Raw genomic sequence first — 25,705 nt, forward strand, 5'->3', positions numbered from 1 at the left:
AGATCAGAATGAAAGATGCATCACCTCAGGGCCCTAGAAAGTTCTGTCACTTCTGTCATACAATATTCCCGCGATTTTGTTATGCTTTCCAAATGGAGGCAAATAATAAGCTTTCCTCCCTTGACTGCTATCATTAGTTATTCAATACTTCCAAATAACTCCTACATTTCAAATGGATGCCAATAATCCAGGCTGCCTCACATCCGGCCATGATTGGGAGTCCCATAGGGCGGTGCACAATCCGCCCAGCGTCGTCCGGTGTAGGCCGTCATTGTAAATAAGAATTTGTTCTTAACTGACTAGCCTGGTTAAATAAAGGTTAAAATAAATAAATATGCTCTCCTCCCTTGACTGCTATCATTAGTCAATACTTCCAAACAACTAAAAATTAATTTAAAATGGACGCCAATAAGTATTCTATCATTATTCCCAAACTCATATACATTCTGGAGCATTCTGGCATGTTGAGTCATGGGGGTCTAACTTTGTTAAACCAGGATGCCACCATGCTGCAGTCTAATGAAACACGACAGTGTCTGACCCAGTCCTTGTGGCCAGTGAGGACAGTGCCTGACCCAGTCCTTGTGGCCAGTGAGGACAGTGTCTGACCCAGTCCAAGTGGCCAGTGAGGACAGTGTCTGACCCAGTCCTTGTGGCCAGTGAGGACAGTGTCTGATCCAGTCCTTGTGGACAGTGAGGACAGTGGGGACAATGAGGTCAGTTACTGATCCAGTCCTTGTGGCTAGTGAGGACAGTGTCTGATCCTGTCCTTGTGGCCAGTAAGGACAGTGTCTGATCCAGTCCTTGTAGCCAGTGAGGACAGTGGCTGATCCAGTCCTTGTAGCCAGTGAGGACAGTGTCTGATCCAGTCCTTGTAGCCAGTGAGGACAGTGGCTGATCCAGTCCTTGTAGACAGTGAGGTCAGTGTCTGATCCAGTCCTTGTAGCCAGTGAGGTCAGTGTCTGATCCAGTCCTTGTAGCCAGTGAGGTCAGTGGCTGATCCAGTCCTTGTAGCCAGTGAGGTCAGTCAGTGGCTGATCCAGTCCTTGTAGCCAGTGACGATGTGGCTATTTTTGACTTATGGAAGGTGGAGAAGCAGGTAAGTATAGAGCAGTTCAAGATTATTTCCATGTGCAATAAAAAATATCCATGAATTTAGATAGACAATTGAAAAAAAGAGACAGAGAAAAGCTCTTTGGATTAATATATATTTTTTAGATATAAAAATGTCTGACCTTCTGGGTTAAATGCAATATCATTAAGGTGTTATCTCCAGAGGAAGATACCAAGGTGAGCTTCAGTTAGGAGTGAAATAAACACAGCTTGAAGGAACATTCATTCATATTTAGTTATCGATCTTTATACAATTATATGATAATCTATTCAAAATAGGGGTTAAATGAAAAGTGCTATCATCAAATGAAACATTAGCCTCAACTCCATAACAAACACAGCAAGATGTCCGACCAGTTGCAACATCCCATATCTTGATGACTCCATTGTCCAGTGGCCAGAAGCAGTCTGGATGATTCTCTCTCATTGGAGGCTGCTTTAATCACCAGGGGTTGGTGTTTTTGATGGACGGGGTCCAAACGTGAGACCCCACACTGTCTGATCACAGTTCAGGCTCTTGTCCTGTCTGTTGCTCTCCGGGGGAATAGCAACCTTGTTGACTCTATACAGACAATTAAGCATTATTGACAGTAAACAAACAAACAAAAAAAAAATAATCTCCAGAGGTGCTGATGAACATCATCAATACTTTCAAATCAGGAAAGAGGAGAGGAAGCAATGGAGAATGGAAGAACGAAAGGAAGGAATATTTACAGTCCTGTCTTTAAAGTCCATACATGCATACCATACTGAAGCAGCCAGGCGACCACCAGTGGTGGAAAAGGTACTCAATTGTCATACTTGAGTAAAAGTAAAGATACCCTAATAGAAAATGACTCAAGTAAAAGTCACCCAGTAAAATACTACTTAAGTCTAAAAGTATGTGTACATTTCTGTATGTATGTAAATGTAATTGCTAAGATATACTTAAGCATCAAAAGTAAAAGTATAAATAATTTCAAATTCCTCATATTAAGCAAACCAGTCGGCAGGATTTTCTTGTTTTTAATTCACGGTTAGCCAGGGACACACTCAAACATAATTTACAAACGAAGCATGTGTGTTTAGTGAGTGCCAGATCAGAGGCAGTAGGGATGACCAGGGGATATTCTCTTGATAAGTGTGTGAACTGTCCTGCAAAGCATTCCAAATGTTACGAGTATTTTGGGGTGTCAGGGAAAATGTATGGAATAAAAAAGTACATTATTTTCATTAGGAATGTAGAAGTAAAAGTTGTCAAAAATATAAATAGTCAAGTAAAGTACAGATACCCCCAAAAACGACTTAAGTAGTACTTTTACAGAAATACTTTACACCACTGGCGACCACCCACACTACCCCGTGTCTCATAGATCAGGCGAACTGGGATTGAGGGTGGGCGGATCTCAGCTCCAATATCTACCATGCTGTGTGTTCATGTCATGCTATGTTGTTGTTTTAGGTCTATCTTTATGTAGTGTTGTGGTGTCTCTCTTGTCGTGATGTGTGTTTTGTCCTATATTTGTAATCTCAGCCCCCGTCCCCGGAGGAGGCCTTTTGCCTTCTGGTAGTCCGTCATTGTAAATACGAATTTGTTCTTAACTGACTTCCTGGTTATCTAACAATGCCTTCCAGTCAATAAGAGGAAAACAGAGCGCCCATCATGTCTTTAGATCGCTAAATGATGTAAAATATCCTAATTGTTGTTGTTTTATTGCGTGTTTTTTAGTAAAAGGAGAATAATTTATCTATTTCCTGTACAGTACAGATTTCCTGATTGGCTACCGTAGCACATGTACTCTTGTTTTCTATTACGTACAATTGATTTGTCCCTGATTTGTTTGATCTACAGTGAACAAGTTTTAAATAATGATCTATCTGGATTTCGGCTATCGGATAGGATTAAATGCATAGTAATATAGTAAAATATAATGAATAGAACAACTGTCCCCATTCAAATCACTTGCTATGTTGCCATTACTTATCCAGTGATTTTTGTTGTTGTCGACGTTTAGAATGTTCGCATAGAAAATAAATGCGACAATTGCCTGCTAGGGTGCGTGAAAGCTTCTTGTGTCAACCAAACCGTAGTGACGTCACTCACACCCCAAACATGTTTTCACAAAAACCTAGTGTGGAATACAAATTGTAGTGGCTGAAGTGTTTCCATTACCCACTTAGGTAAATTACGCATTAATAAATTGGCGACAGCCTGTATGTCCTCCCACCTATCTGTTTCATGTTGCCCGCGAAAGCCACAACGCAATAATAACTGAATCATATATTTCTGGGACGAGTGCCAACGCATCGCCACGGTCTGCGCTCATGTACATCTGAAGTAATCGGATAGTGAAACTTGCCAGCCAACCAGAAAAGCAAGGCGTTCTTTAAAGTCGGGACAATCTTGTTCCTGTAAAGAAAATGTTTTATAGAAAAAAAGATTTTGCAAACAGTAAACATTTAGTTACATCCAGGCTGTATTACATCCGGCCGTGATAGGTAGTCCCATAGGGCGGCGCACAATTGGCCCAAATGATTTGGCCAGGGTAGGTCCTCAATGCAAATAAGAATTTGTTCGTAACTGACTTTCCTAGTTAAATAAAGGTTAAATATAAATACACGTAAAAAAATGTGGAGTATAGCTTTATAGTTACGTGATGACGTCACGTATCTTCAAAATATGAATCGCCAATCATCATTTATTCGAAAAAAATACAGCTTCCATCATTTGTCGTGTTAAAGTTTGATAAAAAAAATAATCCCGTCGAACGAATACAAAAGTTGTCAATCTAGAACATTTTTTTTTTTTTTAACATTGCTTGTCTAATAAACCTGGGTCAACGGAACCTGCCTACCGATTCTTCCGTTCTATTTCTATGGATTTAATCCTATCGAAATCCATTTGTTAAAACTAGGCCCTGATAAACCTACGCGTTCAAACTTGTAAATTGTATATAAAAACAAGAGAGAGAACTACATCCCTGCCTTTTTTTATTTTATTTTTTAAAAACAGGTTTAATTTGGTGTTTGAGAAATACAAAATGTTACATTATTGTCAAATATGTAATTTAAATGAGGCTAATGGCAACCATTAATTGAAATAACCATGTTAAATATCACCCAATAAGCCTGAAGCTAAAACAAAACAAAGGTTAAATGGGTGGTAAAAAGCAAACCTATATACTGTATCTACATACTGTACAAACCAACCACCAATCATTACACACACAACAAAATCGTTTTCTTTAAGTCTTACAACACCTAAAACGTGACAAGTTCATCGATATCTCTATCTTCTAGCTGTAATGGATGTTCAAGAATTTCTGCATCTTCGTGGTCAACTAAAAAAGAGATTGGTTACAGATTTGGGTTATAGTTGCATCTACAGTATAAGATCAATACAAAACAGCAACAGAACCGTTATATTTGAGTAATTTAGCAGATTCTAATCCAGAGCGACTTTTACGAGCAATTAGGGTTAAGTTCCTTGCTCAAGGGCACAGACAGATTTTTCATCTAGTTGGCTCTGGGATTCGAACCCAGCGCTCTTAACCGCTAGGCTACCTGCCGCCCAGTTACAGTTCTATCCACTGTGTATTACGGATACATGTGCAAATACAACATTGCAACATTATTAATAGTGTCACATTTAATATAAAATACACATTTTGAAAACAACCCCCCCCCCCCTTCCCCTCCCTCTACAACTTGGAAGCAGAAAATCATTCCTTACTGGGTGGTATTGTGTGTATCTCTACAAGTGTAGTATTGTGTCCGTTGGTCAGAGGCAGAGGTGGCAGTCTGGGTATAGCTTCATGAAACACCTCCTCTTCATCTGCCTCTACCAGGCTCAACACATCTCCTCTCTCCCCCATTTGCTCAAATCCATTACCTGTAATAAAAAAAAACATATATTTAGATTTCAAAGTAGGTAGTTAGTATTTGCATATATCTTTTAGCAATTCGGTAACTTCACAAGTCAGTTATCGTCAAAGTATATCTTATATTATCTTAGGTGATGGGGGTCCTATTATCCATTCCCTTTCATGAAATTATACAAAAATAACCAGGGGTACAACTTTGGTTTTAGGGGGGGGACATAACTATTATTTTTAGTTATGTCCCCAGTGAAAATTGCACCCCTGAAAATAACAAACACAGATAATCTGATATGGCACGGGCAGTTACAAAGTTTAAGCCCCATCAACAAAAGGGACATTATAATGCATGGGAAAAAGATCTTACCCAGGCATATTCGGTCACGGTTGGAGTATATTGTTTTAGCAATAACAATCCCAGATCCTACTATCAAAATAGCTAGGAATATCCCTATGATTGCTCCACTGTATTGAGAGGTGGCTGTGGAAACAAAACAACATTAGACATGATTAAGTCAAAAAAAAGTTAAGTCACTAAAGAGAAATGAATGTACAATACTCTAAAGAGTCTTGCTAGAAGCTAACAGGGAGAGGCAACAGGTTTAGCGACATTCCAGGGAAGGTGTTGCCTTGCTACCTTTCTGCACCTGTAAGATCATCAACATAGATTATCACAAGGACCAGATGGAGTCTGCAGAGATATCCAATCTGTAAACACACACCTCTCTGAACTAACCTTTAACTGTTAAATAGATCTCCAACTCGCGGACCATCAGTGGGTTCTCGCTCCTGCAGAAGTAGAAGCCCTCGTCCTGCTTGGTGATGTTGACTATAGTGAGGGTGAAGGTGGGGCCCTGCTCTGACAGGACGTACTTAGGGCTGGAGACTACGTCCTCCTGCTGGGCTGTCCTCTGCCAGCTGGTGAGGGCTGGAGGCAGGGAGTTGGACTCTGTACACGTTAATGTCACGTTGGTTCCTTCTACCGCTGTGACTAGTGGTTCCCCTTCAGGATAGGGGGACTCTAGGGGACGAGGAGGGAGACTGGGGTTTAGACTGGGTTAGTGATAGATACACATCTAGCTAGATATCCTTCTATACAGGTATGCACACAATCACACAAACTGCGTTGGGTGTGATATGGGAAAAGTATAGCCTGGTAAGAGGTGTAGGTAACACATTATTTTTGTTCTTCCTCATTGTTTGAGTCATCTTGCCTGGTGCTCAGAAACGCTGATAAATTACTTCAAAATATCTCGCCTTTCTGGAATCACAAAGACAGCTCCCTCCTTTGCAGGTTTCTTTTGGAATCAGACCAGGTGTGCCACAGCCACTGGGTGTTTCACACATTACTAATATTCTATGAGCTTTGTACAGTTGTGGAAACCATTCAGTTGGTTAAAAGCTGAAAGTAAATAAGAGACAGACGAGATGTCTCTTTTAGTAATTACCAACATCATCGTATCAAGTAAATTGGCCAATGGTAGGGTGTCCCAATAAAGCACCCTGAACTGAAAGGGGATACCTAGTCAGTTGTACAACAGAAAGGGGGATACCTAGTCAGTTGTACAACAGAAAGGGGGATACCTAGTCAGTTGTACAACAGAAAGGGGGATACCTAGTCAGTTCTACAACAGAAAGGGGGATACCTAGTCAGTTGTACAACAGAAAGGGGGATACCTAGTCAGTTGTACAACAGAAAGGGGGATACCTAGTCAGTTGTACAACAGAAAGGGGGGTACCTAGTCAGTTGTACAACAGAAAGGGGGATACCTAGTCAGTTGTACAACAGAAAGGGGGATACCTAGTCAGTTGTACAACAGAAAGGGGGATACCTAGTCAGTTGTACAACAGAAAGGGGGATACCTAGTCAGTTGTACAACAGAAAGGAGAGGGGGATACCTAGTCAGTTGTACAATTTAATGCAGAACTGATATTGACACGTTTCGGGGCATCTATGTACAGTTGCAATATAGAAACCATAAAGCTGAATGCAAACAAAAGGCATATCAGATGTTGGCTGGGTGTGCATCCCAAATGGCACCCTATTGCCTATATAGTACACTTATTTACCTATGGGTCCTGTTCAGAAGTAGTGCACTATATAGGGAAGTGTTCCATTCACTACTTTTGCGGTAGTCTCTCACTTACTCAGGGTGAAGGAGCAGAACTTATCCTCTCCTGGACTTATCGTAGGGTGATGCCCATTACACTTCAGCATCTGCCCATCGAACAACAATGACCTGTTCAGATTCACCACCAGATTATCTGTCTCCTCCGACTCCATCAGTTGTCCAGCCACCTAAAAGAACCACAAAGGAAATAATTGAGGATAACACACACACACACGCAAAAATGTTTTATATATATTTTAAAAGCATGTATCAAATTAAGTAATGTTTTAACCCCCACAAAACAAACACCTGCTTCCCATGGCTCCCTGACGTCTGATGCTTCTCCCCCCAGAATAACGTGGGAGAGGGGTAGCCTCCAAACCAGCTACAGCTGAATTGGACATGGGACGGATCCTTCCCTGCGTTCCACAGACACTCTGGGTGCCTCTCTGGGGAATCTAAAGGAGAAAGATGGATGCTCTTTACAGTATAGAATTGATGAGGTATTTGGGTTATTACACAACAATAAGATAGACAAGTCATTTGAACAAGCACCACTGGCCACTGTATCTGATAGGTATCTATTAGGTGCTTAGGATATATACCGATATTCAAATTGTCACTAATCAACCACTATCAGAGACCATTAAGTCTGTTTCCCTTATAGTCAGCCACCTACAGTATACAAGCAGCTCTGTGCTAGAGCCAGCAGCCTTCTGGGAGATTGAGTTCTGGGCTCTGCAGCTGTAGTTCCCCTGAGCTGTGGGCTGAACATCCTCTATCCTGAAGTCCAGCCACGACCCACTGCCCACCGCCAGAGAGTCATTACTGGACGCCACACCCTGAAACCCCCAGGACAGGCTCTGGGAGGGGTAGGACAAGCTGGAACAGTTGAATGACACCGTGGAACCCCTGACAACAAAGAGGGTTCCGTTGGAAAGAGGCGTGGCTGGCTGGATGTCTATGATGCTATTGTCAGGACCACCTGCAAGAAGTAAACATGATATACTTTACTATAGTGTTGCCAAAGAAGGCAGACATTTTCCACTTGAAAACAGTCCTCACAGTATACAACAATCAAGTCTTGTTACAACCCAAGGCACCCATCTTTCATTATTGAGCAATGTGGACTGATTCCATAACATACAGAACATTTGTAAAAAATTATTCAGTCCCATTCCATCCATCCATCATATACTACATAATGGTCAAGGTAACACTGCAGTACCCCTCTGATCATGATTGTTCAAATGCCTACAAAACACACAGGCTACTACAGCATGTGCTATGAAACCAGCCCCAGCACCAAATAATCCGGAATAACCAGTTTCAAGGCAATAATTGTTCAAAATAATTTCTAGGGCAACTGCCAGGGCAATTGACCAAGATACCAGTACAGTATCTGCAAGTCATTATATGAAGGACATCAACACACATTGTTATGATAGAACACAGATACTTACTGACTATTTGCAATGTGAGACTTGTTTGAGTTTTGTTGTTATGGGGTAAAGAATCACAGAGATAGGTCCCCTCATCTGATAGATTAATTCTGTTGATGTACAAGCTTTGATTGTACAGTATGGTCAGGTGCCCTTCACTTGGGAATATTGGAATTATAATGGAATGATTGCGTTCAATGGTAAACTGGCCATTCGTCATCCATCGCGTGAATGAGGGGGTCACATTGGTCGCAGTGTTCCAACACGGAAGTATAATATTCTCTCCCAGTGTTCCAGCTACAGTAGTTTCATCCGAGCGCCCATTTGCTGCAACTTTCATAAAAACAATGAGCACGATAATTTAAGACAAGAGCCGCGATTCAACAAATTGCTTATAAAAGTGAACAGTAGGCCTATATAGATCAAAACGTCAGACCTAATATAACTAATTTTACTGTATAGGCTAAAAACAATGGATTATGTTTCATAAACATGTCACAAGTGGACACTCACCGGTCTGATGCATGACCTGAAGAAAAATTGCAACTGCGAAGCCATTCATAATTATCCCTCCTACTGTATAGCATATATACTCTGATTTATAGTTAGACAAATGCTTTGGTTGCCAACCTCTGTCTGACTACCTGTTGTGCATGCGGTGACACAACACACCTCTACACCTAGTTTACATAACTGGTTAGAGTAACTGATATAGGAATTATGAGCCACAATAATTCAATATTTTTCTACTCCATGGAACTGCCACATGCTATAATTTTTCAGCCATTTGGCTACCTGGCTGTTTACTCGCGGGCGTTTATCCGGAAACTTCAAACCACACCCAACACTTACCTTCTTAAAGGTGCAGCAGGGGATTTCTAGTTTATTGACAGTTAATACCGCTGTCACCGCGCTGATCAACGAGGCGGGTTACCCAAGTTCACTGAGAAGGTGACAGACAGCCTATTATCTATTTTTCTAGAGTGAAATCTAACTCAGGGAAAACTAACACACAAGTGTCTGAAATGTAGGTAATTTATATATATGTTTCTAAATCTTAAAGACACAATGTAGCTTTATCAGCAAAACGTGACAATTCGAGTAGGAGTGGACCTTGGTCATGAAAAGAACATTCTAGAAAGATAAATTCGCGTCATTGGGCAGTAAAGTGAGGGATTGACAGAACCTTAGGCCAATCACAAGTGCTAACTGCAGAGCTAGACGTACTGTGATTGGCCTAAACGCAATGCATAGTCAGGACTCCGGGCCCTGCCTGTGCCTGCCCCCTTGTGTTTTTGTGCAGAATAAGTCTAAGCAGCGCCTGTTTGCAGCTCTCCGGAATCAGTCAAAATGCCGGTAGATTTAAGCCAGTGGACAGGGAATCTTGCCCTAACAGAGGTGGATGAGAAGCCTGCACAGACCCTCCATGTCAAGTATGGCTCTCTTGAAATCGACGAGTTGGGCAAAGTGCTCACGCCAACACAGGTACTGTCAAAGACGATCGAGTATTTATTTTAGAACTAAACTAATATAGACCATGCCTGTCTTTTCCAATGGGACCAAAGTGGGCAAAACAAGCAAATTAACAAAGTAAATGAGTATTCAGAAATGAACATTGTGTAGCTGTGATAACTGCAACGCCCTTTTTGTGCCACACTCGTTTATTTTACAATTGTGTTCTGTGAGCAATGCCCTAGATTTGTTCATGACGACTCCATTAAAAAGTACTCTCTATCCCTATGATCAGTCAAACAAAACAGCTAATCGTGTTTGGTTTATGTTCTTTAGTCGCTGACCTTTCTCCAACACTGTGGTGCACACTGTTCGAATGAGTTACTCGCCGTTGCATCGGCGTTCATCTTTGACATAATAACTAACGATTTAGCGAATATTTTTTTAAATAACTAAACTAAGATAGACCACGCCTGTCGTTTCCAATGGGACCAAACGAGTCATAGTGGGCTGAGCCAAACACGAGCTAATGCGATCCTATTGGCGCGTTCTAGCCTGTATCTGCGCCGCCTATCTGAGGTGCGCCTGTGCAATAACTGAATTCGCCTTTGCACTCCTATACGCGATATATACACACACTTTTGGAAAGGGTAAAGTCTGCAACTTAGTCCACAACATATTATAGTTGGGAACAGAGAACTGTATTGAGAACAAATGTTTAATTGGTGCGAAAATGTGCAGAATGTCATCCAAAATCCATATCGTTCCATCTCCGGCCAGTGTGCTTCCTCTCACTACATATTTGGTAGTGAGCGGAAACGCCAAGCGGATGCTTCACATTCATACATCCGGTAAAATATCTCATTGTTCTGTGGAGTTAGCTTGCAAACTAGCTAGTGTCTCGAATATAATTCAGAGTTGTAGGGTTAACAGCACGTGCTCACGATTATGCTCAATAGATAGTAGTTGATACATTACATGAAATAAGCTCATTTAAAAAATGTTATTGATTGGTAGCAGAATAGCCAAATTGATTGCTAGAATTTGCAAAAATGTGACACAATGCGCAATAATGTTCCAGTCTTGCTTAGACTGCATAAGAGGTGGTCTGACCATACACTGACTGTCTGCACTGCAGAGAAGAGGGTTGGGCAATGACTATGTTAATCAGCACTCTCTTAGTGCAGGATTTTTGGCCTAACTCAAATTAACATAATTATCCACAGTTCAATCGAATATCCTTAATACATTAAACTGATTTTTTTGCTTATTGTTTGTTATACCAACTATATCAACTGTGGTTTGTATTTGTGATAGCAACCATTTTTATTGGTCAAATACACATGATTACCAGATGTTAATGCGAGTGTAGTGGAATGCTTGTATTGTGTGATACCATCCTTGACTTGTGAAAGTATTTTTGGCTTGTAGGGTGTTTGTTGCGATACCAACTATATTGACCACTGCTTGTGTGAATTATTACCAAAATGGGATGGGCTTGAAATGTATTGAGACCAACTACATTCCCCTTGGTTTGTTTCTTCACAGGTGCAGAGCCGTCCCACCTCTATAGAGTGGGAGGGGTGTGACTCCACAAAGCTGTACACCCTGGCCATGACCGACCCCGACGCACCCAGCAGGAAAGACCCCAAATTTGGGTGGGCTGCCGTAGGGCTGGGCGATATATCAAATTAGTTTTAGCACAATATTCTAAATGCATGCTTCTCCAGAATCACTTATTGTGTTTTTGAGTGTCTTTTTTTTTGGGGGGGGGGTCTAACCCCTTTGCTTCTTCTGTGCTGTGTGCACCTTCCCATTTTTCTCTCTCACTCACACACACACACACACACTTACAACAACAAAGCTGAGAGATCACTTCTTTGTCTCTGACAAGTGGTTTCAACTTGTTATTTGCGTTTGAGGTTTGGTCCAACAGAATGGGTCACATGGACACCAACACATATAATAGAGAAGTTAACCTTTCTCATGATACCCTTTTTATGTCTCAACTCCTCAGATGATGTGCAGAGCAGACGACTGAAACATCACGACTGTTGTATGCATGTGCAGTAAGCATTAAACACTATCTAAGGATTTGGTATCTTAATATCAACATTTGCTTAAATTTTACACAAATGTCCTGAAAAAAAGAGTTGAAGGAACTGAAAGCACCAAGAAGATGAGAAGGATCAGTTTGTTGGGCTTAGTTTTTGCACAGTTTTAACCAATTATTAACCTTGATCATTGAGCAACACAACATTATTCACTTATCGTCGTGCTCGTTCTGTCTTCTTCTCCCTCTCTGGTTTCTGCTTAGTCACACTACAAGTGCCATCACTGCACAAGAAACAGGAACACTGACATTGTATTGTTATTCTTTAAAAGAAAGAGCCTAGGAAGTTGTCCAGCATTTTGTCATTTGTGACAAATTTACTGACTTGCCTAGTTAAAAGAAAAGGATTGGGGGCCCATTTGTCATTAGACTAGCACTGGGTTTTGGTAACTCGTTCTCATTCTGAGAAATTAGTTAGGTCACTTAATATCAACATCTGGGGGGGAAACAATGGACAAGCTAGCATGCTGTTCAAACATCGAAGGGTGTGTTCATAACGCTTCAACTGTTCTACCTTGTTACTAGCAGATAGATCCAAGTTGGCTGGCTACTCACTAGCATGTGGGCTTTTGCTTGACATTGTTTGAGACCTGGGTTAATTTTTGATAAATGACTGACTTATAGCAGGCGTTAAGAGTGAATGTGCATTATGCATTGTTCTGGTAAATTGCATTTTCATAGACTTGACAACCAGATCAGTGATTATTGGGGATAAAAAGTATATTTAACTATTTTGATCAAATTAGTGGGTCTTTTGGCGTGGAGGCTTGACCTTTTTAATTGTACAACAAAAGCTTATTTTGAGAACAAATTATATGAATCACCTATAAATGTGAATATATCAAGATAATTTTTTCGGGCCATATCGCTCAGCCCTAGGCTGCAACTCCCTTTTTATTGGCTCTCTGATCGATTATTCAATGCGTTGCTTGACCTTTTCACCCCCTGATGATTTCTGAAGCCAACAGATTGTGTTATCGATAATCATATTTCTTAAATGTTTTCTTGGATGTTGGATAACCATATATTTTTTTGAAGGGAGTGGCATCACTTTCTGGTGGTGAACATGAAGGGAAACGATGTATCCAGTGGATGTGTCATGTCCGACTACGTTGGGTCTGGCCCTCCAAAAGGAACTGGTAACCTTATCCAATGATTGGAGCGACTTCTATTCCTCTAGGAATGTCTGAAACCTGAATGTGACAAATTGTCTACACAAGTGTATTATTGGACATGTGGTGCATTGCTTCACATAGCCTTTGCACTTCCTCCCTCATTGACCACGTGACATCTTTGTTCCTGTCTCTCTGTGTGTGTGTCCCCCAGGTCTCCACAGGTATGTGTGGCTGGTCTATGAGCAGTCAGGAAACCTCTCCTGTACGGAGCCCGTCCTCACCAACTGCTGTGGAGACAACCGCGGCAAGTTCAAGATCCAAGAATTCCGTCAGAAATACGGACTGGGAGTCCCCGTGGCTGGAACCTGTTATCAGGCAGAATGGGATAATTATGTCCCTAAACTCTATGAGCAACTGGCTGGAAAATAAACAAAGGAGTATTCAGAAATTAACATTATGTAGATAACTGCAGGAACCACAATGCCTTTTTTTTTCCCACACTGATTTATTTTACAATTGTATTATGTGAGCAATGCCCTAGAGTTGTTCATGCTGACTCATTAAAAAGTCATCTCTCTATCACCATGATCAAACAAAATGGCTAATCTTGTTTGGTTTACAATCTTTAGTCGCTGACCGTTCTCCAACGAGTTACTCTATGGTTGCATCAGTTATTTTTGTGGACACTGGCGATAATGAAAATGTGGTGGAGTGCTCCTGTAACACAACCTGGCCCTGCATAAACCGTTCAGTGGTGGACCTTGAATGTGGCACCATATTAATAGGGAGCATCAGCAAACTCAAATCCATGACTACCTGTATACAGCAAATCATGGATTTCAGTAAAAAATCCAATGACAGAATAGACAGAAGTTGTGATGAGCACTTTATTTACAAATATAATTAAAAGCTCTGACAGATTCATGCTTTCTCTTAATCCTGGAAAACAAAAGTGCATGCAAAGATAAAGCATTTATTTACTGATCTGGTTGATAAGAAAATACTTCGCAGCTTTTAAAGCAAAAAGAATGACGAATTTCAAGAAACACATTGAGCGATCGAGTCGACTTACTGAAGGAAGAGGCACAATCGTCCATTAAAGAAATATTTGAATAACAATTAAAATATGAAAATAAGTAAAAGCTCTACATAAATTGTTCTATACACAAAATACATGTCCCTCCCCCTGCGACAAAGCCCTTTGTGCTACCTGGGAGTAGGGATTCACATGGGCGCCGTCTCAAATCACACCCCTATTGCCCTAGAAGTACTGCACTACATAGGGAATAGTGTGCAATTCCAGACGTAACCATGTAATATTCACATGACATGCCAGTGCGGAGTACCAGGGTGCATTGCAAGTCTCTCTCCTCAGTGTCCCTCCCAAGTCAAGTTAATAATCAAACTGATTCACGTACCAATATGTACATTATGACTTAAAACATGTTCTCAACATATGAAATTACATAAAAATGTCCTGATGAATATAAATCTAAAAAAAGAGTTGAAGGATCAGTTTGTTTTTGGGCTTGAAGTTTTGCACAGTTTTTACCAATTATTAACCTCTGTGTGATCATTGAGCAACACAACATTATTCACTTGTGCTCGTTCTGTCTTCTTCTCCCTCTCTGGTTTCTGCTTAGTCACACTACAAGTGCCATCACTGCACAAGAAACAGGAACACTGACATTGTATTGTTATTCTTTAAAAGAAAGAAAGCCTAGGAAGTTGTCCAGCATTTTTTGTCATCTTGTGACAAAATTACTGACTTGCCTGGTAAAAAAAAAAAAGAAGTACCACGAGATCGGGGGCCCCGTTGGCATTAGACTAGCACTGGGCTGGTGTGTGTGTGTGAGAATCAGTGACTAAAGACCCCAACTGGTCAAACCAGACCAGGTCAGCGGGATGAGGAGGGTCAGACCAGAGGATGAAGATCGAGAGACAGAGGCCACGAGGAGATTACCAGCGCTGGTCTAGTCATCCTTGGGGGGGGGGGGGGGGGGGGCTGGTCATCTGTAGTCATCCTTGGGGGTCCAGGGTTACCAGGACTGGTCATCTGTAGTCATCCTTGGGGTCCAGGAGCCCAGGTTACCAGGGCTGGTCTAGTCATCTGTAGTCATCCTTGGGGGGGTCCAGGTTACCAGGGCTGGTCATCTGTAGTCATCCTTGGGGGGGTCCAGGGCCCCCAGGTTACCAAATCCCAGACGGAGACTCTCCATGTCGAACATGTCAATCTCTCTTGACTGGCGCTCCAGTAGGTGCTTGATCCTCTCTGTACGCTCCTTCTGAAGGGAAGCCAGCTCCTCTTCAATCTACAAAACAACAACTTAGTTCATTAAACTATCGGAAGCAAGAGTATTTGGAATCACAACATACTGAAGGTATGAATGAGTACTGCTGAGTTTGACCTGCAACAGCTGCTCGTTCAGGTTTTTGCTTTTTTGCTCAAGCTAGTCTAGGGGATTGATTTGAAATTCAACATGAATCTATATAACCACTCCATTGTCAGCAAAGTACAGATATAAATACACCTGCACTAGTACAGATATAAATACACCTGCACTAGTACAGACATAAATACACCTGCACTAGTACAGATATAAATACACCTGCACTAGTACAGACATAAATACACCTGCACTAGTACAGACATAAATACACCTGCACTAGTACAGACATAAATACACCTGCACTATTGCAGACATAAATACACCTGCACTATTGCAGACATAAATACACCTGCACTAGTACAGACATAAATACACCTGTACTATTGCAGACATAAATACACCTGCACTAGTACAGACATAAATACACCTGCACTAGTACAGATATAAATACACCTGCACTAGTACAGACATAAATACACCTGCACTAGTACAGACATAAATACACCTGCACTAGTACAGACATAAATACACCTGCACTAGTACAGACATAAATACACCTGCACTAGTACAGACATAAATACACCTGCACTAGTACAGACATAAATACACCTGCACTAGTACAGACATAAATACACCTGCACTAGTACAGACATAAATACACCTGCACTAGTACAGACATAAATACACCTGCACTAGTACAGACATAAATACACCTGCACTAGTACAGACATAAATATACCTGCACTAGTACAGACATAAATACACCTGCACTAGTACAGACATAAATATACCTGCACTAGTACAGACATAAATACACCTGCACTAGTACAGACATAAATACACCTGCACTAGTACAGACATAAATACACCTGCACTATTGCAGACATAAATACACCTGCACTATTGCAGACATAAATACACCTGCACTAGTACAGACATAAATACACCTGCACTAGTACAGACATAAATACACCTGCACTAGTACAGACATAAATACACCTGCACTAGTACAGACATAAATACACCTGCACTAGTACAGACATAAATACACCTGCACTAGTACAGACATAAATATACCTGCACTAGTACAGACATAAATACACCTGCACTAGTACAGACATAAATACACCTGCACTAGTACAGACATAAATACACCTGCACTAGTACAGACATAAATACACCTGTACTATTGCAGACATAAATACACCTGCACTAGTACAGACATAAATACACCTGCACTAGTACAGACATAAATACACCTGCACTATTGCAGACATAAATACACCTGCACTAGTACAGACATAAATACACCTGCACTAGTACAGACATAAATACACCTGCACTAGTCATGATTTAGGACCAGACATTAACAGTGAAGCTTATCAACCCATTATAGACGTCCGTAACTTTAATTGATTTTCAGTGTTCGGTTTGTATTGATTCATGATTTAATTCCATAAAGCCTTCAGCAACAGATTCCATCTAGCCCCTGAGTCACGTAATAGTCCAGACAGTGGATCGATATCTGCAGTTTGCACTTCTCTTTCATATGAAATGAGGCACATGAGCCTGGGGTGTGTTCATTAGGCACAAAATGGAAGAACACTTATTGAAACAGGAAGGGTCTGTCTACCTGAACTGGTCCAATAAGAAATGCTCATTTTAGTTTTCCATTGGAGAACGTTAAAAAAATGATTCTGTTACGTTCCCTGATTAATACAACCCTGATACTGGTTTCGATGATGCAATCTATTTCAGACAGATTGCAGGGAGACAGATGGTCAACAGATGGCACCACAGCACCACTGGTTGCATAACATTGTAAAGATACTACTGTCAACTGCTGCTTGGGCAACTGAAACTGGATCAGGGCGACATGTTCCTTTGTTGTCCAGGAGCAATGACATCATTGCATTGGAAAAACTTTGTATTCTAGTCCCTCCAAAAAAGCTAGTATTATGACTGATAAAGTGGCCTATGGTGAATTGATTGTATGCCATCAGCATCCACTGTTGGAAATGGTCAACAGCAGAGAGTAGTGAGTGGGGAGAGGAGCTGAAGGAAAAGGTGTTGTGACTCCAGATTGTATGACACAGAATGGAGTGTATGACTTGGTGAATACAACAGGGAAGTAGAGGCAGCGTCGCTGAGTAAGTAACGCCTTATTGTTGAGAATCTCCATATTACATATTATCAAGAATCAATTATACATTTCCTTTACACTGCTTATGATTAAAATATAGAGAGCATGTAAGAATAACACATCAATGGTAACATCATGGGATTTTAGAAGAAAAAGCTGTGTGCATGACCAGTTTCATGGCCCTGGGTTATAGATCAGCGATGAGTAAAATGTGTGTAAAGTCTGTCTGCATGTGTGTGCGCACGTACATCAGTGTCTGTCTGCATGTGTGTGCGCACGTACATCAGTGTCTGTCTGCATGTGTGTGCGCACGTACATCAGTGTCTGTCTGCATGTGTGTGCGCACGTACATCAGTGTCTGTCTGCATGTGTGTGCGCACGTACATCAGTGTCTGTCTGCATGTGTGTGCGCACGTACATCAGTGTCTGTCTGCATGTGTGTGCGCACGTACATCAGTGTCTGTCTGCATGTGTGTGCGCACGTACATCAGTGTCTGTCTGCATGTGTGTGAGCACATACATCAGTGTCTGTCTGCATGTGTGTGCGCACGTACATCAGTGTCTGTCTGCGTTAACTCCGCCCCCCCCCCAATACCTTTTTTTGACATCTTTCGTGAAGGTGGGCTCTGCGTGTGTAAGTCTGTGTTTCTAACAGTCTGTGTGTCTGTGTGCATGCGTTGATTCTCCCCTCTCTACTAGGTAGGCTCTGTGGATCTAACAGTCTGTCTCTGTGACGCCTCCCCCTCTATCTTTTGTTCGAGGTGGGCTCTGCGCAGCTCTCTCTGTGTGTACCTTTTGTTCAAGGTGGGCTCTGCGCAGCTCTGTCTCTCTCTGTACCTTTTGTTCGAGGTGGGCTCTGCGCAGCTCTCTCTCTGTAACTTTTGTTCGAGGTGGGCTCTGCGCAGCTCTCTCTCTGTCTCTCTCTGTACCTTTTGTTCGAGGTGGGCTCTGCGCAGCTCTCTCTCTGTCTCTCTCTGAACCTTTTGTTCGAGGTGGGCTCTGCGCAGCTCTGTCTCTCTCTGTACCTTTTGTTCGAGGTGGGCTCTGCGCAGCTCTCTCTCTGTCTCTCTCTCTGTACCTTTTGTTCGAGGTGGGCTCTGCGCAGCTCTCTCTCTGTCTCTCTCTCTGTACCTTTTGTTCGAGGTGGGCTCTGCGCAGCTCTCTCTCTGTCTCTCTCTCTGTACCTTTTGTTCGAGGTGGGCTCTGCGCAGCTCTCTCTCTGTCTCTCTCTGTACCTTTTGTTCGAGGTGGGCTCTGCGCAGCTCTCTCTGTCTCTCTCACTGTACCTTTTGTTCGAGGTGGGCTCTGCGCAGCTCTCTCTGTCTCTCTCTCTGTCTCTCTCTCTGTACCTTTTGTTCAAGGTGGGCTCTGCGCAGCTCTCTCTCTGTACCTTTTGTTCGAGGTGGGCTCTGCGCAGCTCTCTCTCTGTACCTTTTGTTCGAGGTGGGCCCTGCGCAGCTCTCTGTCTGTCTTTCTCTGTCTCTGTACCTTTTGTTCAAGGTGGGCTCTGCACAGCGCTCTGTCTGTCTCTGTCTCTCTCTCTCTGTACCTTTTGTTCGAGGTGGGCTCTGCGAAGCGACACCTTGTGCTCCAGCTTCTGCTGCTCTCTGTCATGCTGGGCCTCGGTCTGCATCTTGATCTTACTCTGGTAGGCATTCAGCAGCTCCATCTCCTGCTGCAGCTGCTGCCTCAGAGCCTGGCACTCGGCTTCCTGGGCCTCGTCCAGACGCAGCTGAGAGGCAAGAGGAATAAAGAGATAGACCACAATAGAGAGAGAGGAATAAACAGACCCCAAGAGAGAGAAATGAGGAGTGATGGAACATAAGTGAAGATAGGAAGAAGTGATGGAACAGACGAGGAGACAGGAGGAAGTGATGGAACAGAAGAGGAGACAGGAGGAAGTGATGGAACAGAAGAGGAGACAGGAGGAAGTGATGGAACAGAAGAGGAGACAGGAGGAAGTGATGGAACAGAAGAGGAGATAGGAGGAAGTGATGGAACAGAAGAGGAGATAGGAGGAAGTGATTGAACAGAAGAGGAGATAGGAGGAGTGATGGAACAGAAGAGGAGATAGGAGGAGTGATGGAACAGAAGAGGAGATAGGAGGAGTGATGGAACAGAAGAGGAGATAGGAGGAGTGATGGAACAGAAGAGGAGATAGGAGGAAGTGATGGAACAGAAGAGGAGATAGGAGGAGTGATGGAACAGAAGAGGAGATAGGAGGAGTGATGGAACAGAAGAGGAGATAGGAGGAAGTGATGGAACAGAAGAGGAGATAGGAGGAGTGATGGAACAGAAGAGAAGATAGGAGGAAGTGATGGAACAGAAGAGAAGATAGGAGGAAGTGATGGAACAGAAGAGGAGATAGGAGGAGTGATGGAACAGAAGAGGAGATAGGAGGAGTGATGGAACAGAAGAGGAGATAGGAGGAAGTGATGGAACAGAAGAGGAGATAGGAGGAGTGATGTAACAGAAGAGGAGATAGGAGGAGTGATGGAACAGAAGAGGAGATAGGAGGAAGTGATGGAACAGACGAGGAGATAGGAGGAAGTGATGGAACAGACAAGGAGATAGGAGGAAGTGATGGAACAGAAGAGGAGATAGGAGGAAGTGATGGAACAGAAGAGGAGATAGGAGGAGTGATGGAACAGAAGAGGAGATAGGAGGAGTGATGGAACAGAAGAGGAGATATGGGAATAACAGAAGCAGATTTACAAACTCCTACAATGACCAACTTCTCCTACGGCTTGGGGACAAAATGATACAATTCTCCTATGGAACTATTCTTTCATTTTCATGTGCTATATTAGATAAGATCTTTAACATGTATATGAATCTTTGAAATTGATATAAAGAAAATGATCAAATATCAGCATCACTGCTCACAAATCCTCATCATAACACCCGTCCTCCATTTTAAAGCGACTCACCGCCTGCGATGCCATCATCTCGTTGATGCTCTGTTCATACTGCTCGGCCAGGATGGCCAGCTTCCTGGTCTGCTCCTCCTTCAGGGCCTTGAGGACCACCTTGTGCTCGCTCTTGGGCGTCACCTCCATCTGGTGGTGTCTCAGGGCCTTGTACTGACGCGTCTGGACCTTACACGTGTCCTGGAACTGTTTCTTAATCTGCATCTCCATGGCCTGGTGGAAATGGAGAGGACATTGGAATTTCCCCTTTTTCAGGACTGCCTTTACTAGCTGCACCCTAACCCTCACGTTTAGGTTCATATCATCCACTACCTGGTTACATCAGAGCATTTTCCTTGAGAACACCTAATGTAGCTAACAATGCAGCCTAAAGTAGCTAACAATGCAGCCTAAAGTAGCTAACAATGCAGCCTAAAGTAGCTAACAATGCAGCCATCACATTCCCAGGGATACATCCACTAGCTTAGCTGCACCTGGCGTAGCCGTCACCTTAAGGTTCTTGGGCTGCTGCCGTAGCTCCAAAACGTGCTTGCGGCGGAGCTCTCTCTCGCGCCGGTTGTTGTATTCTATCTGGTTCTCCAGTTCTGTCTGATGCTGCAGGCGGATAAGGTCCATGCGCAGCTTCTGAAGGGTTTTCAGCTGACGATGCTCCAGCTCCTGGGTGGACTCGTCCTGTCTGATCAGCATGGCATGCTCCATCTCCTTCTGGGTCTTCTTCTTGTTCAGCTCCTGGAGAGAGAGAGACATGGGGAGGGAGAGATAGAGAGAAGGAGGGATAGATGAGGATTATCATGGCCATCCAATGATTAAAACTTTGCTTTTATATGGACACTGGATGATGAGAACCTACTGCCATTTGGTCAGGAGCTGATCAGTATCTTGTGGTGTCGTTTTATTGACATTACCTACCTACCTAGCCCCCCCCCCCCCCCCCCCCATGGTTGCCTTGCTTATACTTTCCACGAGATGGGAAACCACTTTTTGGTGTTTTCCACGAAACATCAGAAAATACCGATTTGAACATTATTTTTCATGTTACAGAAGCCATTCGAGGACAACATTGACCCTGGGAATGTTATGGATAAGCAGTTGGACATGTGATTTTCACATCCCTACTGAATTGCAGTGTTCACTGCACACCACGTCAGACTGAACTTGAACTAAAATGTGTGTCTATCTATACAAGATACTGTACATCCCAGTCATTCTTCACACAATGTCACCCAGTCCGCCTGGCCTCTCGTTTGAAATGGCTATCTGTACATCTATACAATATCCAGTACCTCTCGTATCTGCTCCTGTTCCAACGCATGCCTCTTGATCATGACTTTGCGTTTGAAGCCTCTGCAGTTCCTGTCGTAGAAGACCCTCTGTTGGCTCAGAACCTGGGCCTCCTCCTCAGCCTGGCTGTGTTGCAGGTTCTCCTTGTGCTTGGACAGGCGCTCCTGCTTCTCCTTCTTAGTGGTGTGGTGGTCTTCATTCATCTCCTGGAAGATGGGAAGAGAGACAGAGGAGATTTTTACAGATATATAACGGTCCGTGATATACATGTTCTCCTGTCTAATGGTCAGGTGTGCAGCAGATCCTCTTATTCTCTAAAGATATATAGGGTCCTCTAGAGCCATGTATCTAGAGAGTTGGGCCAATGAGGTTTCTGCATTATGATGCATTTACATAACACTTCCAACATTCTATGACAGGCATAGTAGCTCCACATTAACAGTACATGTTGCGATAAAGAGGTCAATGGAACGCACACCATGGAGGATAGAAGGACGCTGGATTGGCGCACATTCAACAAATCTGATCTAACAAAGCGGACATTCGTCAAAACCGTCATGATTGATGTATTGTAACAGGTCTACCACGTGGTTACTAAAATCTGATTTGGATATATGTGGCAGATCTCACTGCATTCCATTTAGAAGTCGTCCCTTTTCAGATTTAGAAGCGACTGCAAAATGCAGTCTCTCCCGTTCATGTACATGTAAACTGGTAGCGTAGCATTAGGAAATCGATGGAGGTAGCCAGTCGTTTTTAACAAATGCAGTCTCTCCCGTTCATGTACATGTAAACTGGTAGCGTAGCATTAGGAAATCGATGGAGGTAGCCAGTCGTTTTTAACAAATGCAGTCTCTCCCGTTCATGTACATGTAAACTGGTAGCGTAGCATTAGGAAATCGATGGAGGTAGCCAGTCGTTTTTAACAAATGCAGTCTCTCCCGTTCATGTACATGTAAACTGGTAGCGTAGCATTAGGAAATCGATGGAGGTAGCCAGTCGTTTTTAACAAATGCAGTCTCTCCCGTTCATGTACATGTAAACTGGTAGCGTAGCATTAGGAAATCGATGGAGGTAGCCAGTCGTTTTGAACAAATGCAGTCTCTCCCGTTCATGTACATGTAAACTGGTAGCGTAGCATTAGGAAATCGATGGAGGTAGCCAGTCGTTTTTAACAAATGCAGTCTCTCCCGTTCATGTACATGTAAACTGGTAGCGTAGCATTAGGAAATCGATGGAGGTAGCCAGTCGTTTTTAACAAATGCAGTCTCTCCCGTTCATGTACATGTAAACTGGTAGCGTAGCATTAGGAAATCGATGGAGGTAGCCAGTCGTTTTTAACAAATGCAGTCTCTCCCGTTCATGTACATGTAAACTGGTAGCGTAGCATTAGGAAATCGATGGAGGTAGCCAGTCGTTTTTAACAAATGCAGTCTCTCCCGTTCATGTACATGTAAACTGGTAGCGTAGCATTAGGAAATCGATGGAGGTAGCCAGTCGTTTTTAACAAATGCAGTCTCTCCCGTTCATGTACATGTAAACTGGTAGCGTAGCATTAGGAAATCGATGGAGGTAGCCAGTCGTTTTTAACAAATGCAGTTGCCACTTTTGTTGCCAGCGGTTTAGACATTAATGGCTGTGTGTTGAGTTATTTTGAGGGGACAGCAAATTTACACTGTTATACAAGCTGTGCACTCACTACTTTACATTGTAGCAAAGTGTCATCTCTTCAGTGTTGTCACATGAAAAGATATACTCAAATATTTACAAAAATGTGAGGGGTGTACTCACTTTTGTGATATACTGTATATACAGTAGCCTAAATGTAGGCTAATTTTGCTGGGGGGAAATGAGATTTGGGATCTTTCCCCAACGCGTTTCCATGGCATTTCCATTGTTTTTGTTGCTTTATTAAATTACTAGAGGGGCAATGTCATAAACCCTCAAAGTTCAGGAATGAGATGAAATTGGCAGCCATATTGGTCAGGGAGAAATCCAAACCAGTCTAATTGGAAATAATGGCAGTATAGAGGCATAATCCTGGTTTTATTTATGCAGGAAAATAAAAGACGTGATATATCAGAAATTGTGTAATAGAATTGTCAACCTCATATAAATATAAATAGAGTTTATACAGGTTTTATAAAAAATGTCTGTATAAATAGCCTATAAACAGTCAACATTTTGTTTTCTTGGAAAGCTGTGACGCTATTATATGATACAATATCAGTACTTGTTGCATTTACAACTTGTCTAAGTCCTATCATCAACTGATTTCAGCCAGTGTATTGACTGCATTGTTTGAATGGAATGTTGGCATTTTGGCAGTTAATTTGAGAAAAAAAGATTTATTCCTCTAAAAATGGCTGGCTAGCGATCAAACAAACATTCTTCAAATTCATTATTTTACACAATATCTTACCACAGGACTGGAAAACCATGGTTGACCAACTAACTCCCTGACCAAAATGACTGACCTTTATCCCATCATAAGAAGGTTCATGTCCATTATCGTATTCTAATTCCTATGATTTAAACAATGCTATGTAACGGAATGTCTAGAATCAGAGCGATGTCCATTAACTGAGATGGCCTAGTTCTGTTCACAACAATGGATCCAGTTCTGAGAAACAGTGAGAAACAGTGCATCAAGGTTGTTAGAAACACAATGTGTGTGTGTGTGTGTGTGTGTGTAGTGACTCAGCTCCTCCTCAGTGAAATGAAAATGCACGATGATCAAACATACTGTACTTGTGTATGTTTGTGTGTGTGTGTGTGTGTTTGTATGTGTGTGTGCGTGTATTCTTAGGATGGTTGTTTCCACCCATCGCAATACATAGTAGATGTGTCATGGGTGCTGAGATTATTCCTAGGCATTTATACGAGGGTACAGTACTGTACTAGCTAGCTAAAGGACAAAGTGTTGCATTGCAACCTCTAATCTTTCCTTGCAGCGCTTGTACTAAGGATCGATTCAACTCAGCTCAATACAGAGCATATAGTGTGAGGCTGGGAAAGGGGGAATAAAGGACCTCTTTCATCTTCTCCTTGCAGAGCTTGTACTGCTTCTTCTGATTATCTAGGAAGGTGGTGAGCTCCTTCTTCTGCTGCGACACGATCTGCTGCTGGAACTTCTTCTCATCTGATGACATTGTCTTCATCTGAGGGGAAATGAGAGACAGTGAGTGTAATGTTTACTGTTCATTTTTATTGTTTATTTCACTTTTGTTTATTATCTAGTTCACTTGCTTTGGCAATGTTAACATATGTTTCCCATGACAATAAAGCCCTTAAATTGAATCGAGAGACAGGGGGGATGGAGGGAGGGAGAGAGAGAGGAGTAGGGAGAGAGAGAGAGAGAGAGGGGGGAGGGAGAGAGAGAGGAGTAGAGAGAGAGGGGGGAGAGAGAGGAGTAGGGAGAGAGAGAGAGAGAGAGAGAGAGAAAGAGAGGGGTGGGGGGAGAGAAGCACAGATAATAGTTAGCTATGAAGGGGCCTTGTATGGGAGAGAGGCACACAGGGAGAAAAAAAACACATGGCTAATGTTGTTTTGCTAGCAAGCTACCGGTCTGTTAGTGGTGTTAGTGTTAAGTATTGTTAGAGTATAGTGCATTCTGAAACTATTCAGACACCCTTCACTTTTTCCACATTTTGTTACGTTACAGCCTTATTCTACAATTGATTGAATAATAGTTTTCCTTAATCTACACACAACACCATTTATAACAAAGTGAAAAAACGTTTTTTTTTTTTTTTTGT

General features: G+C 42.4%; 3 protein-coding genes across 8 annotated transcripts in view; 1 reads left to right on the forward strand and 2 right to left on the reverse strand.

The window, feature by feature from the left end:
• Window positions 1-1,194: 1,194 nt before the first annotated feature.
• On the reverse strand, window positions 1,195-9,645 carry LOC110536384 (V-set and immunoglobulin domain-containing protein 10). Of its 4 annotated transcripts, none has more exons than XM_090191147.1 (9): window positions 9,376-9,514; window positions 8,545-8,856; window positions 7,761-8,066; window positions 7,391-7,539; window positions 7,119-7,269; window positions 5,707-5,991; window positions 5,338-5,451; window positions 4,826-4,984; window positions 1,195-1,675 (listed from the first exon to the last, which is right to left on the reverse strand). In XM_090191147.1, exons 2-9 carry the CDS (start codon window positions 8,741-8,743, stop codon window positions 1,623-1,625), a joined length of 1,416 nt encoding a protein of 471 aa, XP_090047273.1. In that variant the 5' UTR covers window positions 8,744-8,856; window positions 9,376-9,514; the 3' UTR covers window positions 1,195-1,622. The 4 variants fall into 4 exon arrangements, with proteins under 4 accessions (XP_090047273.1, XP_090047272.1, XP_021477820.3 ...); XM_090191146.1 differs by lacking the exon at window positions 9,376-9,514 and adding an exon at window positions 9,037-9,185; XM_021622145.3 differs by lacking the exon at window positions 1,195-1,675 and adding an exon at window positions 4,067-4,433 and having other exon boundaries at window positions 9,376-9,645.
• On the forward strand, window positions 9,415-13,801 carry pebp1 (phosphatidylethanolamine binding protein 1). 2 transcript variants are annotated; one of them, NM_001160679.1, is given in 5 exon segments: window positions 9,433-9,474; window positions 9,855-10,008; window positions 11,524-11,633; window positions 13,127-13,227; window positions 13,415-13,793. In NM_001160679.1, coding segments are annotated over 4 exon segments (564 nt in total). In that variant the 5' UTR covers window positions 9,433-9,474; window positions 9,855-9,873; the 3' UTR covers window positions 13,633-13,793.
• A 276-nt stretch (window positions 13,802-14,077) lies between these two features.
• The window catches only part of LOC110535115 (serine/threonine-protein kinase TAO3), a 160,073-nt gene continuing 148,445 nt past the window's right edge, over window positions 14,078-25,705 (reverse strand). For both annotated transcript variants that reach the window (XM_036936323.2, XM_036936324.2), the window contains exons 16-21: window positions 24,980-25,108; window positions 21,950-22,153; window positions 21,156-21,395; window positions 20,667-20,879; window positions 19,286-19,468; window positions 14,078-15,515 (exon numbers count right to left, since the gene is read on the reverse strand). In XM_036936323.2, the coding sequence (XP_036792218.2) occupies window positions 15,354-15,515; window positions 19,286-19,468; window positions 20,667-20,879; window positions 21,156-21,395; window positions 21,950-22,153; window positions 24,980-25,108 (1,131 nt within the window). In that variant the 3' untranslated portion in view covers window positions 14,078-15,353. The remainder of the gene's footprint in view (window positions 15,516-19,285; window positions 19,469-20,666; window positions 20,880-21,155; window positions 21,396-21,949; window positions 22,154-24,979; window positions 25,109-25,705) is intronic.

The sequence above is a fragment of the Oncorhynchus mykiss genome, chromosome 11 (assembly GCF_057628025.1).
Source record: "Oncorhynchus mykiss isolate SJ-2025 chromosome 11, ASM5762802v1, whole genome shotgun sequence".
Classification (NCBI taxonomy): domain Eukaryota; kingdom Metazoa; phylum Chordata; class Actinopteri; order Salmoniformes; family Salmonidae; genus Oncorhynchus; species Oncorhynchus mykiss.